This window comes from Crinia signifera, chromosome 4, assembly GCF_055691185.1.
Source record: "Crinia signifera chromosome 4, ASM5569118v1, whole genome shotgun sequence".
Taxonomy (NCBI): domain Eukaryota; kingdom Metazoa; phylum Chordata; class Amphibia; order Anura; family Myobatrachidae; genus Crinia; species Crinia signifera.
This window is the reverse complement of record NC_139220.1, coordinates 323,803,426-323,825,773: the sequence shown is the minus strand read 5'-3', so window position 1 is coordinate 323,825,773 and position 22,348 is coordinate 323,803,426. Positions and strand designations below refer to the sequence as shown.

Below are 22,348 nucleotides of genomic sequence, written 5' to 3'. Positions count from 1 at the left end.
CCAGCATGACACAACTTGTATTTACAGCTGTATAATTGGGTGTTTCTATGCTAATTAACAATGACCATAAATACAGCGCCATACAGAGAGCCCTTTAAACCACAACTTGTTTTAAAAAAGTTTTAATGGTATAAATGCTTAAAAATTCACATTATCCGATAAATCCCCTTGTTACAGGCGGATATCTAACACCCGTGTCTTTAAGAGTATATAGTGTACGTGTATCGGAATACAACGGAGTTAGAGCCATTATCGATTACTCCTGCAAACTGCGGCTACTCTCCTACCCCGCCAGGCATGCTGGGAGTTGTAGTCATCCCAGTTGCTACTAGTTAGAGGTAAGATACATTAATCACTATAAAGATTCAAGGCAGTAGCCTTCGAACAACCAGAAAATGAATATAATCCATAGTCTAACCCAGTGGTTTTCAACCTTTTTACCTTGCGGCACACTAAATAAGATTTTCAAATTGCCAAGGCACACCATGAGATCCCCACAGGGCAAAACACATTGGCCCCCACAAGAAAAATCCAAACCTATTGGCCTCTATATAAAAAACAATCACACTGGTCCCCACAGGTAACAAAACTAAAATACATTGGCCCTTTACATGAAAAGTAGAGACCAGTAAATGACAGTTGAACTGGTGGTGGCTGTAATCTGGTCTGGGCATCTCTAGATCTGGGGGCACACTTGAGAGCAGCTGAAGGCACACTAGTGTGCCACGGCACAGTGGTTGAAAAACACTGGTCTAACCAGTCATGTTGTTCTCACGCTGCAGTATCCAGTCTAGCCAGCGGGTGTCACCGTCGTCCTGGCTATGGGAGGACTGGTGTGCTCTGTGGGCAGTGAGCAGGTGTTAGTACTACAGCAATGTCAGGCTTTGTCCAGTAAGTGGAGGATTAGAACGTTTGGGTGCTGCGTCCTGCCCTCTGTCAGTGTCTTTCCTTTACGCCCGCTTTTCTGTGCCCTTCACGCCCTCCTTACTGATTCCCAATATAGTACTGCGGATATGGCTTACTCAGAGCATCGCAAAGTCCTATGTGTCGCGTGAATCTCCATAACCAGAGGGCAGCTGTAGTTCCCCACTCTGGTCAGTAGGTGGAGTCATGAGCGTTCATGGTAGAGTCCATCTCATGGCGGAAGGAGACTCTGGCTTTGCCGCTGAAGTAGGCCCGGCCCTGTTGTCCATCTGTATCACTGCTCACTGAGTTTGTGGAGATTAGTCTGGGTTTCTCCTGCTGAGGGGAGGTGGCCGGGGACTCTGGTGGGGAAAGAGAACACTAAGGTTACTGGTGTCACCATGTCTATGGGCATTTACCCCGCTACACTCTGTACAGCCACACTCCTCCCTAAAGGCCTTTACCCTGCTACACTCTGTACAGCCACACTCCTCCCTACGGGCATTTACCCCGCTACGCACTGTGCGGCCACACTCCTCCCTAGAGGCCTTTACCCCGCTACACTCTGTACGGCCACACTCCTCCCTATGGGCCTTTACCCCGCTACGCTCTGTACGGCCACACTCCTCCCTATGGGCCTTTACCCCGCTACGCTCTGTACGGCCACACTCCTCCCTATGGGCCTTTACCCCGCTATGCTCTGTATGGCCACACTCCTCCCTAGAGGCCTTTACACCGCTACAATCTGTACGGCCACACTCCTCCCTATGAGCCTTTACCCCGCTACACACTGTACGGCCACACTCCTCCCTAGAGACCTTTACCCCGCTACACTCTGTACGGCCACACTCCTCCCTAGAGGCCTTTACCCTGCTACACTCTGTACGGCCACACTCCTCCCTAGAGGCCTTGACCCCGCTACACTCTGTACGGCCACACTCCTCCCTACGGGCCTTTACCCCGCTACGCTCTGTACGGCCACACTCCTCCCTATGGGCCTTTACCCCGCTACGCTCTGTACGGCCACACTCCTCCCTATGGGCCTTTACCCCGCTACGCTCTGTACGGCCACACTCCTCCCTAGAGGCCTTTACCCTGCTACGCTCTGTACAGCCACACTCCTCCCTACGGGCCTTTACCCCGCTACGCTCTGTACGGCCACACTCCTCCCTATGGGCCTTTACCCCGCTACGCTCTGTACGGCCACACTCCTCCCTATGGGCCTTTACCCCGCTACGCTCTGTACGGCCACACTCCTCCCTATGGGACTTTTCCCCGCTACGCTCTGTATGGCCACACTCCTCCCTAGAGGCCTTTACCCCACTACGCTCTGTACGGCCACACTCCTCCCTATGGGCCTTTACCCCCCTACGCTCTGTACGGCCACACTCCTCCCTACGGGCATTTACCCCGCTACGCTCTGTACGGCCACACTCCTCCCTAGAGGCCTTTACCCCAGCTACGCTCTGTACGGCCACACTCCACCCATATGGCCCTGTGGGCACTTACCTTCTGAGCTTTTGCTTCTTTTGCGTTCTTTCCTCCTTCCGTACCAGCGGAAACACTGTAGTGCTTTCACCCCCATCCTGGTCAGGCCGAATATGAGAGAAGGGTCGCTACTGTTATATCTACGAGTACAAGAAAACCAGATCTGTATAAATGTATTGTCTGGCGTGGGAGGGTGTATGTACAGACATAGCTCACATACCAGTCATACCTATGTCACACACTACATACAGTAGCACCCCCAGGCCTGTCCTCCGCCGGTTGCAGGTTGCGGTTCAGGGACCCTATTTATAGATACAGTGATGACCAATAAAGCACGGTCCTATCCGCTCCTACATTGTCTACAGACATAAAACCCTGCACATAATACAGAAGGTGTAAGTTCTACAGCCATAGACAACCACACAGGCATAAGAAGAGCATAATGCAGGATAGGTGCAGGCGTTTTGGGTAATAGCTTCCAGAGGTTGTATATTCCACCTTTAACAAGATACAAGAGATAAGGCAGCCATCTTGGGTGCGCTGCATGAAAATACCCTGGGAGCAATAGGTAATCCCTAGAATAGATAAATTGGGGTGATCACAGCATCTAACGCTCAGAGTAGTGTCTTGGCAAAACCGCCAGCTCCGTTTTTCTTTCATCCCCTGGCAGAGCAGATGAGGCAGCCATGTTGGGTACGCTACAGAGCGGGTTACATTGGGAGGTGAGCATAGAAGGAACCGAAGCATATCTGCGGGATCTGGTGCTCTAAGTGACACTCAATGTCATTTACTCCTGTATGTAGTGAAGAAGTCGCGTAGCCACCAGGTTAAACATTTCCTTAGCACGTCTCTTTTTGGGCAGCTCATTGAATTCATGAAAACACTGCCTTGGCTTCTCTACCCCATTATTACCTCCCCCTTTAGACCATTCACTCAGGCTTACGTTATTTTCTCCCATCTATAATCCAGTAAATATCTTGTCCCCGTAGCCCAACATCTCCTTCTGACTGCATCACAAACCCTTTTTGTCCTTTGCAATCTCGTCAGCTCCTCAAAACTGGACTAGTAAAGGGGAAAGTTAACACTTTACAACCCTAGTGCTGCATCACTCATGTGCAAGTAAGCCATTTAGATCTGACAATGGTCACCATGGAGTCCCTCAACAGCCAACCAGAACCAAGAGTGAAGGCAGCAGGGCCACAATGTATGAGGTATCTGCAGTCATGTCATGGACAGAAGACACTCTCCTATCTCTGTCCATGCATCACCACAGCTGGTCGTTTTCAGTCAATTTCAATCCGGGAGAATGGGTTTTATCCAGAGAGGTCCTTTGGCTTCTAGTACAGAAATTTGGGCTTCCTCTGATGGTTGACAATCTAGAACAGGGATGGGGAACCTTCGGCCCTCCAGCTGTTGTTGAACTACACATTACAGCATGCCCTGCAACAGTTTTAAAATTGGCAAATAGCAAAACTTTAGCAGGGCATACTGGGATGCGTAGTTCAACAACATCTGGAGAGCTGAAGGTTCCCCTTCCCTGAGCTAGAACAGTGGTTCACAACCCTGGTCCTCAAGTAGCCCCAACAGTGCACGTTTTCCATGTCACCCAGCAGGTGCACAGATTGTTTAGACACATTTTAAAAGATCCACAGGTGAAGCTAATTATTTTACTGATTCTGTGTGGAGACCAGCAAAACGTGCACTGTTGGCGGTACTTGAGGACCAGGGTTGGGAACCACTGATCTAGAACATCAAGGGACGCCAACGTGGGATAAACAGATTCTCTCTCAGTGCTGTCAAAGTTCCAACTGGAGTAGGTGTACCCTCCTTTCCATCTCAGTACTTGCCACCACCTCATTGGAAAACCAACAAGAAGCATTGAAGGTCACAGCTCCTTCTATGGTCTCATCATCCATGGCTTGTCCTCTGCCACCAGGTCAGATCATATGCACCAGCGATCGGTTCTTCATCTACAGCTAGGTGTCCTCTCATGACATGGAGATTGCGTGGCCATTGCTCAGATGCAAGGCAGTCCCCTGACGAGGTGAAGCATGTTCCTTTTCAAGCTAGAAATCTAAACCCATCGTGTGGTGCCTTCACGCACAAGATAATCCTGCTTCTGCTGGTGTTCCAGATCCTGCTTCAGGATGGCTTCACAAAGCCACAATGAACAAGCACATGACGTGTTGTATGAAGCCTTTTCTGGCCATCTTTGTGGACAAGGTAGTCTTGCTTACTAACTCTGTCTACCTATGGTAGATCCTACTCCCATCTCCCTCTTACCACAGTCAACAAATGAAAAGAAAGAATTATTCTATACTCGTGATGTCATCGCAACAATTTCCGATTAACGTTTCCAGAATCAAAGGAAGATGGGACAACAGATTAGTCTTTCCCATATGACCTCAAGGGCATGGTCCATCCAGACGTACTGTCACCAGGTGGATCAGTGATAACATTGCATGGACTTACAATAAGAATGACCACAAAGTGCTGGAAATTCCAGAGAGCGGCGGTACCTTCATTGGACCCCAGGCCTAGCTAATGATCTCTTCAAAGCATCTGATTGCCATCTTTTGACACCACCACCAGGCAGGACCTCCTTGGTGTGACGTCTTCTGCTTTTACTCCGTATAGAAGGAAAATCCTCCCAGAAGTAATTCAATATAATGTTCATTTCGAAATACTCTTGAGCTTGCCCTAAATATTGTTCTATGGTTCTTCTCAGTCTTTTTGCTGTAGTTGGGGCTCCATTGATTTATGGACCGATAACAGTTGTAACGGAGATTGTAAGGAGAACGAGCCATGTTGCGTCGGATGCTAATGCAAATGTTTCTTGTAAGCACATACTGGGTTATGCCGGCCAGCTCGTATTAGAGTTGGGCTACTCCCCCACTTGCAACTCTTAAATAATTTTTGTATATTTAATATGTTCTACCTGGCAAGGCACATTGCTTGTTCTAGGTGGAAATGTCACACCCAGTAGCTGGAGCTGCACCATAATTAATATGAAGTAACAATGCCACTGTATAGATCACTGGTACGACCTCATCTAGAGTATTGTGTTCAGTTCTGGAGGCCATATCTCCAGAAGGATATAAATACATTAGAGACTGTACAAAGAGCCGCAACTAAAATGGTGCATGGCCTACATCACAAAACGTACCAGGAAAGACTAAAAGATCTTACTATGTATACTTTAGAGCAGAGAAGGGAAAGGGGGGACATGATAGAAACTTTCAAATATATCAAGGGCTTTAACAAGGTACAGGTGGGAGACATTCTTCACAGGAAGAGGAGCAACAGAACACGAGGACACGCACTGACACTAGAGGGAGGAAGGTACAGGTGGGAGACATTCTTCACAGGAAGAGGAGCAACAGAACACGAGGACATGCACTGACACTAGAGGGAGGAAGAATTACTTCACAGAAAGAGTAGTAGATAAGTGGAATAGCCTCCCATCAGAGGTGGTAAAGGCAAACACAGTAGAACAATTGAAACATGCTTGGGATAAGCATATTGATATCCTTACAAAGAAATAAGGATCAAATATGGTTTGAGGTAACATGTTTAACCCCTTCCCGCCCGCGGACGTACCTGTACGTCACGGCAGCGGGGTAGTTCGCGCACCTTGCCGTACAGGTACGTCCCCGCTGTGTCATGTCGCCTTGTCAAGTGACAAGGTGACATAGTATAGATGGCTGCTGTCATCAACAGCAGCCGATCGTGTCAGTGCGCCCGCGGACCAATCAGAGTGGTCCCGCCCCGCCAATCGCTGTGATTGGTCAGTCAGTCCTGACTACACCAATCACAGCCTTTCTATTGTAAAAGGGGTGTTTTGCTTCTCTTCCCGGGCTCTAACCCTCTCACTGTGTTAGAGCCTTGGAAGGAGAAGCTGTGTCAGAGTTTAGGCTGTGTTTAGGCTGTGTAAAATTGCGCTGATCACCACAATACCCCTGCCTATATCACCCTCCCTGTGGTCATCTGTGCAGGGATCACCCTCCCTGTGGTAACCCCTGCCTATATCACCCTCCCTGTGGTCATCTGTGCTGGGATCACCCTCCCTGTGGTCATCTGTGCTGTGATCACCCTCCCTGTAGTCACCACCTAATTTTGTGTGTTGTGATCCGTATAATTTTTCTGTACCTTATCCGTACACCATAATTTTTTATGTGCGTTACTCGTACCCCATAATTTTTCTGTGCATTTGTACCCCATAATTTTTTCTGTGCGTTATTCGTACCCCATAATTTTTCGGTGTATTTGTACCCCATAATTTTTTCTGTGCGTTACTCGTACCCCATAATTTTTCGGTGCATTTGTACCCCATAATTTTTTCTGTGCGTTATTCGTACCCCATAATTTTTCGGTGCATTTGTACCCCATAATTTTTTCTGTGCGTTACTTGTACACCATAATTTTTCAGTGCATTTGTACCCCATAATTTTTCAGTGCATTCGCACACCATAATTTTTGCAGTGCATTTGCACATTGTCAGTGCTACAAAACCCCACACGTGTTGAAGCACCTCATAAATACATACACCAATAAAACTATGGCCCAACGAACATATACTGCCGAGGAGGCATACGCGTTTCTGGCCTCTGAAACTGAGTCTGCTAGCGAGGATGAGACAAATTTCCGTTTGTCATCCTCTTCATCATCTAGTGACTCTGATGAACCCCCAAGGAGGCAACGCAGGACTCCCACTGCAGTAGTCAAGTCCTCTGACCCCACATGGACAACCCCTGAAAACTACGTACCCCAGGTCCCTGAGTTCACAGGGAATCCAGGAATACAATTTAATTCAGCAGGGTTCAGAGAGCTGGACTTTTTTAAAAAAAAATTTAGTGATGATTTAGTTGATCTAATGGTCACCCAGACTAATGTTTATGCCCAACAATTTATTGAGCAAAACCCCACCTCTAATTATGCCCAGCCCCGCAAGTGGACCCCTGTACATAAAAATGAAATGGTTATATTTTGGGGCCTTGTACTGTGCATGGGGCTAGTGAAGAAGCCCACGATTAGGTCCTACTGGAGCACAGACATCTTATACAATACACCAATGTTCCGTGTGGCTATGTCAAGGACCCGCTTCGAAGCGATCCTTAGGTTTCTCCATTATAGGGATAATGCACAGTGCCCACCCCGGGATGACCCCAATTATGACCGGTTATATAAACTTAGACCCCTAATAGACCATTTTAGTACCAAGTTTGCCCAGGCATACATCCCCGAGAAGCACATTTCAATAGATGAGTCCCTGGTACATTTCAAAGGGAGGCTCCAATTCCGCCAGTACCTGCCAAGTAAGAGGGCAAGGTATGGCGTGAAGATGTACAAGCTGTGTGAGAGTACATCAGGGTACACACACAAATTTAGGATATATGAAGGTAGAGACACAAAAATAGACCCCCCACAATGCCCCCCCTTACTCGGAATTAGTGGGAAGATAGTGTGGGATTTGGTGCACCCACTGCTGGACCAGGGATACCACCTGTACCTGGATAATTTCTATACCAGCGTCCCACTATTCAAAAGCCTCGCTTCCAGAAGTACTGTGGCATGCGGCACTGCACGGAAAAATAATAGAAGCCTCCCTAGGTCGCTGCTTGGGCAAACACTTAGAAGGGGCGAGAGCAGGGCATTATGCAGCGACAATGTACTGTGTGTCAAGTATAGGGACAAGAGAGATGTCCTTATCTTGACAACAGTGCATGGCCATAGCAGCACCCCTGTCCCAGTGCGGGGCACAAGTACCGAAACTACAAAACCCAACTGCATTTTGGATTATAATAGGTACATGGGGGGGGTCGACCTGTCAGATCAAGTGCTGAAGCCTTACAGTGCTATGAGAAAAACAAGGTTCTGGTATAAAAAATTAGCTGTACACATAGTACAAATGGCACTGTACAAAGCATTTGTACTACATCGATGTGCAGGCCAAAGGGGGACATTCCTGGAGTACCAAGAGGCAGTAATAAAGGCCCTTATTTTTGGCAACCAGGAACAGGGGGGCCCTAGTACTTCTGGAAGCGAGGCCTCGCGAATTGTACCAGGGCAACATTTTCCGAGTGAAGTCCCCCACACTGGAAAGAAAGGAAGGTCCCAGAAACGATGTCGAGTATGCTACAAAAAGGGGATAAGAAAGGACACAACTTACCATTGTGAAACCTGCCCCACACAACCAGGCTTGTGTATCAAAGATTGTTTTAAGATATATCACACTTCCCTTGAATTTTAATGTACTCCACACAGCTTGTACAAAGAGCCGCATGCCATTACCTTCCCTTCTGAGTCTTGCCATGTGTCCAAACAGAAATTTACAAACACATATATGCTATTGCCATACTCAGGAGAAAAAGCACCCCATAATATGTTACACAATTTCTCCTATTAACCCTTGTGAAAATGGCACATTTTGATCTAAAGTTACATATTAATGTAAAAAATTAGTTTTTTTTTTTTATTTTCACAGCCCATAACAATTTGACAAAACACCAGTGGGGTCAAAATGCTCACTACGGCCGTAAGTGAGTTCCATGAGGGGGGCTAGTAACAAAAAGGTATCACTTGCTTGGGATTTCCACTGCACAGGTACAATATGGGCTCTGCAAATGCAAGATGGCGCCCGAAAACCATTCCAGCAAACTCTATGATAAAATGGCACTCCTTCCCTTCTGAAGCCTGCTGTCTGCCCAAATAGCGTTTTACAACCATATATGGGGTATTGCCATACTCAGGAGAAATTGTGTAACAAATTTTGGGGTGCTTTTTCTACTATTGCCCTTTGTGGAAGTATAAAATTATGGGGTGAATCTACAAATTAATGGAAAAAATTACATTTTTCATTTTCACGTATCGATGCCTAACAATTTGACAAAACACCAGTGGGGTCAAAGTACTCACTATACCCATAGATGAGTTCCTTGAGGGGTGTAGTTTACAAAATGGTATCACTTGTTGGGGTTTTTGACTGCTCTGATACAACAGGGGTTCTGCAAATGCAACATGGCGCATGAAAACCATTCCAGCAAAATCTGCGCCAAAAACGCCAAATGGTGCACCTTCCCTTCTGAAGCCTGCTGTCTGCCCAAATAGCGTTTTACAACCATATATGGGGTATTGCCATACTCAGGAGAAATTGTGTAACAAATTTTGGGGTGCTTTTTCTACTATTGCCCTTTGTGGAAGTATAAAATTATGGGGTGAATCTACAAATTAATGGAAAAAATGACATTTTTCATTTTCACGTATCGATGCCTAACAATTTGACAAAACACCAGTGGGGTCAAAGTACTCACTATACCCATAGATGAATTCCCTGAGGGGTGTAGTTTGCAAAATGGGGTCACTTGTGGGGGGGTTCCACTGTATTGGTGCTTCGGGGGTCTTGCTAATGCGACATAGCACCCACCATTCATTCCACCAAAATCTGTGCTGCAAAATCCAAAAATCACTCCTTCCCTTCTGAGTCCTGCCATGCACCCAACTGGTATTTTTTGGTCACATGTGAGGCATTGCCGTACTCGGGAGAAATTGGGCCACAGATTTTGGGGTGCTTTTTCTCCTTCATTCCTTGTTAAAATGACACATTTTGAGCCAGAACTGCATTTTTGTGTAAAAAAATGTAATTTTTCATTTTCACTGCCCAGTTGTATCAAAATTGGTGAAACCCCTGGGGGTTTGAAATGTACACTATACCCCTAGATGAATTCCCTGAGGGGTGTACTTTGCAAAATGGGGTGACTTGTGGGGGGGTTCCACTGTATTGGTGCTTTGGGAGTCTTGCTAATGCAACATGGCACCCACCATTCATTCCACCAAAATCTGTGCTGCCAAATCCAAAAATCACTCCTTCCCTTCTGAGTCCTGCCATGCACCCAACTGGTATTTTTTGGTCACATGTGAGGCATTGCCGTACTCGGGAGAAATTGGGCCACAGATTTTGGGGTGCTTTTTCTCCTTCATTCCTTGTTAAAATGACACATTTTGAGCCAGAACTGCATTTTTGTGTAAAAAAATGTAATTTTTCATTTTCACTGCCCAGTTGTATCAAAATTGGTAAAACCCCTGGGGGTTTGAAATGTACACTATACCCCTAGATGAATTCCCTGAGGGGTGTACTTTGCAAAATGGGGTGACTTGTGGGGGGGTTCCACTGTATTGGTGCAACATAGCACCCACCATTCATTCCACCAAAATCTGTGCTGCAAAATCCAAAAATCACTCCTTCCCTTCTGAGTCCTGCCATGCACCCAACTGGTATTTTTTGGTCACATGTGAGGCATTGCCGTACTCTGGAGAAATGGGGGCACAGATTTTGGGGTGCTTTGTCTCCTTCATTCCTTGTGAAAATGAAAATTTTTGAGCCAGAAGTACATTTTTGTGTAAAAAAATGTAATTTTTCATTTTCACAGCCCAGTTGTACCAAAATTGGTGAAACCCCTGGGGGTTTGAAATGTACACTATACCCCTAGATGAATTCCCTGAGGGGTGTACTTTGCAAAATGGGGTGACTTGTGGGGGGGTTCCACTGTATTGGTGCTTTGGGAGTCTTGCTAATGCAACATGGCACCCACCATTCATTCCACCAAAATCTGTGCTGCCAAATCCAAAAATCACTCCTTCCCTTCTGAGTCCTGCCATGCACCCAACTGGTATTTTTTGGTCACATGTGAGGCATTGCCGTACTCGGGAGAAATTGGGCCACAGATTTTGGGGTGCTTTTTTTCCTTCATTCCTTGTTAAAATGACACATTTTGAGCCAGAACTGCATTTTTGTGTAAAAAAATGTAATTTTTCATTTTCACTGCCCAGTTGTATCAAAATTGGTAAAACCCCTGGGGGTTTGAAATGTACACTATACCCCTAGATGAATTCCCTGAGGGGTGTACTTTGCAAAATGGGGTGACTTGTGGGGGGGTTCCACTGTATTGGTGCAACATAGCACCCACCATTCATTCCACCAAAATCTGTGCTGCAAAATCCAAAAATCACTCCTTCCCTTCTGAGTCCTGCCATGCACCCAACTGGTATTTTTTGGTCACATGTGAGGCATTGCCGTACTCTGGAGAAATGGGGGCACAGATTTTGGGGTGCTTTGTCTCCTTCATTCCTTGTGAAAATGAAAATTTTTGAGCCAGAAGTACATTTTTGTGTAAAAAAATGTAATTTTTCATTTTCACAGCCCAGTTGTACCAAAATTGGTGAAACCCCTGGGGGTTTGAAATGTACACTATACCCCTAGATGAATTCCCTGAGGGGTGTACTTTGCAAAATGGGGTGACTTGTGGGGGGGTTCCACTGTATTGGTGCTTTGGGAGTCTTGCTAATGCAACATGGCACCCACCATTCATTCCACCAAAATCTGTGCTGCCAAATCCAAAAATCACTCCTTCCCTTCTGAGTCCTGCCATGCACCCAACTGGTATTTTTTGGTCACATGTGAGGCATTGCCGTACTCGGGAGAAATTGGGCCACAGATTTTGGGGTGCTTTTTTTCCTTCATTCCTTGTTAAAATGACACATTTTGAGCCAGAACTGCATTTTTGTGTAAAAAAATGTAATTTTTCATTTTCACTGCCCAGTTGTATCAAAATTGGTAAAACCCCTGGGGGTTTGAAATGTACACTATACCCCTAGATGAATTCCCTGAGGGGTGTACTTTGCAAAATGGGGTGACTTGTGGGGGGGTTCCACTGTATTGGTGCAACATAGCACCCACCATTCATTCCACCAAAATCTGTGCTGCAAAATCCAAAAATCACTCCTTCCCTTCTGAGTCCTGCCATGCACCCAACTGGTATTTTTTGGTCACATGTGAGGCATTGCCGTACTCTGGAGAAATGGGGGCACAGATTTTGGGGTGCTTTGTCTCCTTCATTCCTTGTGAAAATGAAAATTTTTGAGCCAGAAGTACATTTTTGTGTAAAAAAATGTAATTTTTCATTTTCACAGCCCAGTTGTACCAAAATTGGTGAAACCCCTGGGGGTTTGAAATGTACACTATACCCCTAGATGAATTCCCTGAGGGGTGTACTTTGCAAAATGGGGTGACTTGTGGGGGGGTTCCACTGTATTGGTGCTTTGGGAGTCTTGCTAATGCAACATGGCACCCACTATTCATTCCACCAAAATCTGTGCTGCCAAATCCAAAAATCACTCCTTCCCTTCTGAGTCCTGCCATGCGCCCAACTGGTATTTTTTGGTCACATGTGAGGCATTGCCGTACTCGGGAGAAATTGGGGCACAGACTTTGGGGTGCTTTGTCTCCTTCATTCCTTGTGAAAATGAAAAATTTTGAGCCAGAACTGCATGTTTGTGTAAAAAAATGTAATTTTCATTTTCACTGCCCAGTTGTATCAAAATTGGTGAAACCCCTGGGGGTTTGAAATGTACACTATACCCCTAGATGAATTCCCTGAGGGGTGTAGATTGCAAAATGGGGTCACTTGTGGGGGAGGTTCCTAACTTTTAGCACTTATGGTGCCTAGAAACCTACATGGTGCCTAAAAAAAAATCTCATAAAAAGGAGGCTCCAAAATCAAGTAGGTGCTCCTTCTATTATGAAGCCTGTGGTTTGGTCAACGTGCACACTAGGGCCACATATAGGATATTTTTGAAAACAAAAGAATTGGGGGAATCAATTTTTAGTCACATTTCTCTAGTAAAATCTACTGTATTCGTTAGAAAAATGTATTAAAATTGAAACTCTGCAAAAAAAAAGAAATTTTGAAATTTCACCTACACTTTGTTTTAATTCCTGTGAAACACCTAAAGGGTTAACAAACTTCCAAAATGCTGTTTTGAATACTGTGAGGGGTGCAGTTTTTGAAATGGCATCATTTATGGGGGTGTCTCACATACAAGTCCCTCAAAGTCACATCAGAACTGAACTGGTCCCTAAAAAAATCAGTGTTTGAAATTTTCTTGAAAATTTGAGAATTTGCTAGTCATATTTGAAGCCTCCTAGTGTCCAAAAAAATGAAAAGGAGGTTGAAATAATGATTGCAACATAAAGTAGACATATGGTCTTTGTTAGTTATTAACTATTTTGAGTGGTATGATTATTTGTCTCACAAGCAGAAAATGTGACATTTTGCATATTGCTAAATTTTCCATTTTTTCACGATATTTTGGTATTTTTCACAAAAAAACACAGACTGTATCGACCAAAATTTACCACTAACTTGAAGTACAATGTGTCACGAGAAAACAATCTCAAAATCACTGGGATAAGTAAAAGCAAAAAAAAGTTATCCCCACTTAAGTGAGACATGTCAGATTTGAAAAAAAGGGCTCTGTCATGAAGGCACAAACTGGCTCTGTCATGAAGGGGTTAAAAAAGGGGCAGACTAGATGGGCCAAGTGGTTCTTATCTGCCGTCACAGTCTAGGTTTCTATAATGTAAACCAACACCAGAGTCTTCCGTGCTTCTGGGATGAAACCATATTCAGCAGGATGGATTCCTAGATTTGTGGCCAATTTGGGGAATAAGAGAAATGGCCCAGGCTATTTTGTGCAGTACGGCCACAGGTAGCAGTACAAACGTACGTGCAAGGCTGCCCCGAGGAACTTATTAACGCCAAGCCTTTACCTCTCGCTGCTTAGCTTTACTCGGGAGAACGAAATAAAGGTCGTGAGATGACATGTGACCGCCATTCACATACATGTCATGTAGATTTATTGCATACTGTGCCGCAACTTGTAAAAGTGATCACCTGTCTGCCCTGCAGGGCTGCTGATGTAACACAGCAGGGTGTTCCGTGCCTGGAACATGTGCTAGCTACAGGCTAAGGGAGGAATCTGTCCTCCGTCATACCCGCCGCTGTGGTGGAACTGCAAGTACCAGCAATCCAGTCCACATTCTAAGAGGGGGAATGTATTAAATCTTCTAAAGCTGAAGAGAGGTAAAGTTGCCCGTAGCAACCAACCAGTCATTTCTCTATTGCATCCAAGAAAATGATAGACGGAATCTGGTTGCTATATATAGGTACCTGCAACACTGGATTTTTGGAGTTTCGTACCCCTTTCCAAGCCGCACAAATAACCCGAGTCTGACCCATCGTGCGACCAGGCACCCATTCACACCATAGAGAGACGGCAGCATTCGTTCCAAGCGCTCATCCCCCGCCTCCCGATGATGCGTGGCCGCTTCGCCCCTCCCCCTTTCTGACATCAGTGACTTGGGTCGCTTCTGTTGTCCAAATCCCCAGTGCGACTTGGCATTTGCGATGTGAAAGGGGAACCCCTTTTGGCCCTCTGTAAATTGGCCCATAATAACTATTCCGTTGTGGGCTGCATTTATAAGCAGCTGTTCAGTGTGACTCTGCACAGTGAGTATTTCTGTAATATGAGGTTCCTTTGCTGAAACTGTGAATGCCAGAGACTGCTCAGGGAACAGTGCCAGCACCTCTCTGCTCTCCCCCCATCTCTCTCTCCCCCCCCCCCCCCAGAGACTGGAGTGTTAATGGGGACTTTGGATAAACATTTCTCCTTCTGTAATCTCCGAGAGCCCACGCTGAGCCCATTAAAGGAACCGTAGCACATTCCTGCTTCTGTAATAGGCCGGGCGTGAGCGGATTGGGGAATATGTCATTGCAGAATGCGTGTGTGTATGTATATATATATATATATATGTATGTATGTATATATATATATATAATGAGATCTGTACAGAACCTCGAGCACTAAGTGTAACAAGTCCGCGGGTTGTGAGATTTTGTCGATTTAGCCTCAGGATTTAATCCGCCATATTTTGGTCCCCGTTTGGCCTGTGAAACGAATGTCGCTACAATTTAGCAGTGAAATAGGAAACTAAGTTTGGCGCTGCAGTGATGAGGCTCCTCCCCCACCGCTGCTGGACACTATCGCCGAACGCAATGTTTTTCTAAATAGTGGCGATAGCATGTTCTACATGGTTGCGTAATGGCAGATAGGGCCGCTGATAATAAATAGGCAGGGGCCCCGTGCAGGACACACAGTAAATACGGTGAAGAGATTATGCATTGTGAGGGCCTGTCAGTAACAGCTGCATTGTGTGCGGGCTTTGTATAGTGACCCTGTAAGTAGGTTATAGGGTGTGGGGTGAGGGGAACTTGATACAATGCACACATGCACCAATATCTGGGGTAAGTGGAGACGTACCAGAGTGTTATAGCTTGTGTTCTGGGGAGGATTGCAGCTAATAATCCACGCACATATATATATATATATATATATATATATATATATATATATATATATATATACACGCACACCACAATATGAACAATCAATTAGCAAAATGACAACATTTAATGAACACCTCCAAAAGTAAAAGAGACCGAACAGCGCAATGTTCTGCAGATCACTAAAGTGGTCGGTAATTTAATAATCTGCAGACTATGGGCCTTATTCTAGTTCACTCTTTCTGACAAAATCCTTCTTAGATGGACAAAAACATGTGCACTGCAGGTGGGGCAGATGTAAAATGTGCAGAGAGAAATAGATTTGGGTGGGGTTTTACTTCAAAGTGAGATCTATTTTGCAGTGTAAAAAAAAGCAGCCAGGATTTACCCTGCACAGAAACAAAATGACTCACCCAAATCTAATTCTCTCCGCACGTTTTACATCTGCCCCCCTGCAGTGCACATGGTTTTGTCCATCTAAGAAGGATTGTGTCAGAAAGAGTGAACTAGAATAAGGCCCTATGTACTTATCAGGGGGTAGATGGGACAGTGCAATGCTCTGCAGATCATTCGAGAGGTCAGTAATGTAATAATCTGCAGAATATATCACTATGTAGCCGTCAGGCGGGTAGATAGAGCAATGTTCTGCAGATAGTTTGAGATGTCAGTAATGTAATAATCTGCAGAATATATAGCTACATATTCATCAGGGTGTAGATGGAACAGTGCAATGCTCTGCAGAACACTACAGAGAGGTCAGTGATGTAATGATCTGCAGAGTATATCAGTGACACATGAAGTTCCGGGCAGTGAGTGGCACAGGGGGGTTCTGGGCAGTGAGTGGCACAGGGGGATCCGTGCAGTGAGTGGCACAGGGGGGTTCTGAGCAGTGAGTGACAGGGGGATCCGGGCAGTGAGTGGCACAGGGAGTTCTGAGCAGTGAGTGGCACAGGGGGTTCCGGGCAGTGAGTGGCACAGGGGGTTCCGGGCAGTGAGTGGCTCGGGGATCTGGGCAGTGAGTGGGCCGAGGGGTTCCGGGCAGTGAGTGGCACAGGGGGGTTCCGGGCAGTAAGTGGCACAGGGGGGTTCTGGGCAGTGAGTGGCACAGTGGGATCCGGGCAGTGAGTGGCACAGGGGGGTTCTGGGCAGTGAGTGGCACAGGGGGGTTCTGGGCAGTGAGTGGCACAGGGGGGTTCTGGGCAGTGAGTGGCACAGGGGGATCCGGGCAGTGAGTGGCACAGGGAGTTCTGAGCAGTGAGTGGCACAGGGGGGTTCTGGGCAGTGAGTGGCACAGGGGGATCCGGGCAGTGAGTGGCACAGGGAGTTCTGAGCAGTGAGTGGCACAGGGAGTTCCGGGCAGTGAGTGGCACAGGGGGTTCCGGGCAGTGAGTGGCACAGGGGGTTCCGGGCAGTGTGTGTCACAGGGGGTTCCGAGCAGTGAGTGGCACAGGGAGTTCCGGGTAGTTAGTGGCACAGGGGTTTGTGGGCAGTGAGTGGAACAGGGGGTTCCGGCCAGTGGCAGAGAGGGTTAAGATATGTGCTGGACCCTTCCCTCACTGCTCCTCAATGTGCTGTAGGCATACTGACCCCAAGAGCTTGCACTCCTCCCCTCCATATTACAGAGCGTTCTCACCTCTCTCCTGTGGCTCCAGGCACGTCCTCAGTGCAGACAGATCCCGCAGGGACCTATAGAGAGAAACTGGTTATTCCACATCCTGAGAGGAGACCGGGGTCACTGTGTAAGACACACTCAGCACATCAATGGGGTCTCTGTGAGGGTCCGCGGAGTGCAGCTCCGACACAGGCACATGTATGTGTATATAGTACATGGGAACTGTGTCCTTGTGTATACCACACACACACACAATCTGTGTCACACACTTACCCCCTCTCCTCCTGTGTGTGTATCCTCCTAGTCACACTTCTGCAGACTGAGTGTGAGTGTGTGCATCACATGACTCTCCTCCCTCTGTGGTCTCCTTACCTAATCTGCGCTCCCTTATCTCCTTGTTCAGACCCACAGTCCCTGCCCATGTAACACCATACATAATATAGGTAGGTGTGTATATACGTGCTGCACCGCCCTGCACTCACTGTATTCACATGTATATACAATACACTCACTGTTACTGTGCACAGCAGCCACCCCCTCCTCCTAATACACAGGTATCAGGACACACTGACCTCTCCCCTCCTCCTAATACACAGGTATCAGGGTGCACCAACCTCTCCCCTCCTCCTAATACACAGGTATCAGGGTGCACCAACCTCTCCTCCTAATACACAGGTATCAGGGTGCACCAACCTCTCCCCTCCTCCTAATACACAGGTATCAGGGTGCACCAACCTCTCCCCTCCTCCTAATACACAGGTATCAGGGTGCACCAACCTCTCCCCTCCTCCTAATACACAGGTATCAGGGTGCACCAACCTCTCCTCCTAATACACAGGTATCAGGGTGCACCAACCTCTCCTCCTAATACACAGGTATCAGGGTGCACCAACCTCTCCTAATACACAGGTATCAGGGTGCACCAACCTCTCCTCCTAATACACAGGTATCAGGGTGCACCAACCTCTCCTAATACACAGGTATCAGGGTGCACCAACCTCTCCTCCTAATACACAGGAATCAGGGTGAACCAACCTCTCCCCTCCTCCTAATACACAGCTATCAGGGTGCACCAACCTCTCCCCTCCTCCTAATACACAGGTATCAGGGTGCACCAACCTCTCCTAATACACAGGTATTAGGGTGCACCAATCTCTCCCCTCCTCCTAATACACAGGTATCAGGGTGCACCAACCTCTCCTCCTAATACACAGGTATCAGGGTGCACCAACCTCTCCTCCTAATACACAGGTATCAAGGTGCACCAACCTCTCCTCCTAATACACAGGAATCAGGGTGCACCAACCTCTCCCCTCCTCCTAATACACAGGTATCGGTGCACCAACCTCTCCCCTCCTCCTAATACACAGGTATCAGGGTGCACCAACCTCTCCCCTCCTCCTAATACACAGCTATCAGGGTGCACCAACCTCTCCTCCTAATACACAGGTATCAGGGTGCACCAATCTCTCCCCTCCTCCTAATACACAGGTATCGGTGCACCAACCTCTCCCCTCCTCCTAATACACAGGTATCAGGGTGCACCAACCTCTCCTAATACACAGGTATCAGGGTGCACCAACCTCTCCTCCTAATACACAGGAATCAGGGTGCACCAACCTCTCCCCTCCTCCTAATACACAGGTATCGGTGCACCAACCTCTCCCCTCCTCCTAATACACAGGTATCAGGGTGCACCAACCTCTCCCCTCCTCCTAATACACAGCTATCAGGGTGCACCAACCTCTCCTCCTAATACACAGGTATCAGGGTGCACCAACCTCTCCTCCTAATACACAGGAATCAGGGTGAACCAACCTCTCCCCTCCTCCTAATACACAGGTATCAGGGTGCACCAACCTCTCCCCTCCTCCTAATACACAGGTATCAGGGTGCACCAACCTCTCCCCTCCTCCTAATACACAGGAATAAGGGTGCACCAACCTCTCCCCTCCTCCTAATACACAGGTATCAGGGTGCACCAACCTCTCCCCTCCTCCTAATACACAGGTATCAGGGTGCACCAACCTCTCCCCTCCTCCTAATACACAGGTATCAGGGTGCACCAACCTCTCCCCTCCTCCTAATACACAGGAATCAGGGTGAACCAACCTCTCCCCTCCTCCTAATACACAGCTATCAGGGTGCACCAACCTCTCCCCTCCTCCTAATACACAGGTATCAGGGTGCACCAACCTCTCCTCCTAATACACAGGAATCAGGGTGAACCAACCTCTCCCCTCCTCCTAATACACAGGTATCGGTGCACCAACCTCTCCCCTCCTCCTAATACACAGGTATCAGGGTGCACCAACCTCTCCCCTCCTCCTAATACACAGGAATAAGGGTGCACCAACCTCTCCCCTCCTAATACACAGGAATCAGGGTGCACCAACCTCTCCCCTCCTCCTAATACACAGGTATCGGTGAACCAACCTCTCCCCTCCTCCTAATACACAGCTATCAGGGTGCACCAACCTCTCCCCTCCTCCTAATACACAGGTATCAGGGTGCACCAACCTCTCCTCCTAATACACAGGAATCAGGGTGAACCAACCTCTCCCCTCCTCCTAATACACAGGTATCGGTGCACCAACCTCTCCCCTCCTCCTAATACACAGGTATCAGGGTGCACCAACCTCTCCCCTCCTCCTAATACACAGGAATAAGGGTGCACCAACCTCTCCCCTCCTCCTAATACACAGGTATCAGAGTGCACCAACCTCTCCCCTCCTAATACACAGGTATCAGGGTGCACCAACCTCTCCCCTCCTAATACACAGGTATCAGGGTGCACCAACCTCTCCTAATACACAGGTATCAGGGTGCACCAATCTCTCCCCTCCTCCTAATACACAGGTATCAGGGTGCACCAACCTCTCCTCCTAATACACAGGAATCAGGGTGCACCAACCTCTCCCCTCCTCCTAATACACAGGTATCGGTGCACCAACCTCTCCCCTCCTCCTAATACACAGGTATCAGGGTGCACCAACCTCTCCCCTCCTCCTAATACACAGGTATCAGGGTGCACCAACCTCTCCTCCTAATACACAGGAATCAGGGTGAACCAACCTCTCCCCTCCTCCTAATACACAGCTATCAGGGTGCACCAACCTCTCCCCTCCTCCTAATACACAGGTATCAGGGTGCACCAACCTCTCCCCTCCTCCTAATACACAGGTATCAGGGTGCACCAACCTCTCCTCCTAATACACAGGAATCAGGGTGAACCAACCTCTCCCCTCCTCCAAATACACAGGTATCGGTGCACCAACCTCTCCCCTCCTCCTAATACACAGGTATCAGGGTGCACCAACCTCTCCCCTCCTCCTAATACACAGGTATCAGGGTGCACCAACCTCTCCTCCTAATACACAGGAATCAGGGTGAACCAACCTCTCCCCTCCTCCTAATACACAGGTATCGGTGCACCAACCTCTCCCCTCCTCCTAATACACAGGTATCAGGGTGCACCAATCTCTCCCCTCCTCCTAATACACAGGAATAAGGGTGCACCAACCTCTCCCCTCCTCCTAATACACAGGTATCAGAGTGCACCAACCTCTCCCCTCCTAATACACAGGTATCAGGGTGCACCAACCTCTCCCCTCCTAATACACAGGTATCAGGGTGCACCAACCTCTCCCCTCCTAATACACAGGTATCAAGGTGCACCAACCTCTCCCCTCCTCCTAATACACAGGTATAGGGTGCACCAACCTCTCCCCTCCTCCTAATACACAGGTATAGGGTGCACCAACCTCTTCCCTCCTCCTAATACACAGGTATCGGTGCACCAACCTCTCCCCTCCTCCTAATGCACAGGTATCAGAGTGCACCAACCTCTCCCCTCCTCCTAATACACAGACACCAGGACACACTTACCTCTCCCCTCCTCCTAATACACAGACATCAGGACACACTGACCTCTCCCCTCCTCCTAATACACAGACATCAGGACACACTGACCTCTCCCCTCCTCCTAATACACAGACATCAAGGGACACTGACCTCTCCCCTCCTCCTAATACACAGACATCAGGGGACACTGACCTCTTCCTCCTCCTAATACACAGACATCAGGGACACACTGACCTCTCCCCTCCTCCTAATACACAGACATCAGGGAACACTGACCTCTCCCTCCTCCTAATACACACATCAGGGGACACTGACCTCTCCCCTCCTCCTAATACACAGACATCAGGGGACACTGACCTCTCCCATCCTACTTATACACAGACATCAGGGGACACTGACCTCTCCCCTCCTCCTAATACACAGACATCAGGGGACACTGACCTCTCCCCTCCTTCTTATACACAGACATCAGGACACACTGACCTCTCCCCTCCTCCTAATACACACACATTAGCACACACTGACCTCTCCCTCCTCCTAATACACAGACATCAGGACACACTGACCTCTCCCTCCTCCTAATACACAGACATCAGGACACACTGACCTCTCCCTCCTCCTAATACACAGACATCAGGGGACACTGACCTCTCCCCTCCTCCTAATACACAGACATCAGGACACACTGACCTCTCCCTCCTTCTTATACACAGACATCAGGGAACACTAACCTCTCCCTCCTAATACACAGACATCAGGGAACACTGACCTCTCCCTCCTCCTAATACACAGACATCAGGGGACACACTGACCTCTCCTCCTCCTAATACACAGACATCAGGGGACACTGACCTCTCCCCTCCTCCTAGTACATAGACATCAGGACACACTGACCTCTCCTCTCCTCCTAATACACAGACATCAGGGGACACTGACCTCTCCCCTCCTCGTAGTACACAGACATCAGGGGACACTGACCTCTCCCCTCCTCCTAATACACAGACATCAGGGGACACACTGACCTCTCCTCCTCCTAATACACAGACATCAGGACGCACTGACCTCTCCCTCCTCCTAATACACAGACATCAGGGTGCACCAACCTCTCACCTCCTCCTAATACACAGGTATCGGTGCACCAACCTCTCCCCTCCTCCTAATGCACAGGTATCAGAGTGCACCAACCTCTCCCCTCCTCCTAATACACAGACACCAGGACACACTTACCTCTCCCCTCCTCCTAATACACACACATTAGCACACACTGACCTCTCCCCTCCTCCTAATACACAGACATCAGGAC

General features: G+C 47.8%; 1 protein-coding gene across 2 annotated transcripts; it reads right to left on the bottom strand.

Moving 5' to 3' along the window:
* Positions 1 to 106: 106 nt before the first annotated feature.
* Positions 107 to 17,550, bottom strand: C4H17orf114 (chromosome 4 C17orf114 homolog). 2 transcript variants are annotated; one of them, XM_083185717.1, is made up of 4 exons: positions 17,455 to 17,550; positions 17,203 to 17,255; positions 2,413 to 2,531; positions 107 to 1,265 (listed from the first exon to the last, which is right to left on the bottom strand). In XM_083185717.1, the coding sequence occupies exons 3-4, from the start codon at positions 2,486 to 2,488 to the stop codon at positions 1,096 to 1,098; spliced, it is 246 nt and encodes an 81-aa protein (XP_083041843.1). In that variant the 5' UTR covers positions 2,489 to 2,531; positions 17,203 to 17,255; positions 17,455 to 17,550; the 3' UTR covers positions 107 to 1,095. The 2 variants fall into 2 exon arrangements, with proteins under 2 accessions (XP_083041843.1, XP_083041842.1); XM_083185716.1 differs by lacking the exons at positions 17,203 to 17,255; positions 17,455 to 17,550 and adding an exon at positions 14,397 to 14,522.
* Positions 17,551 to 22,348: the final 4,798 nt, after the last annotated feature.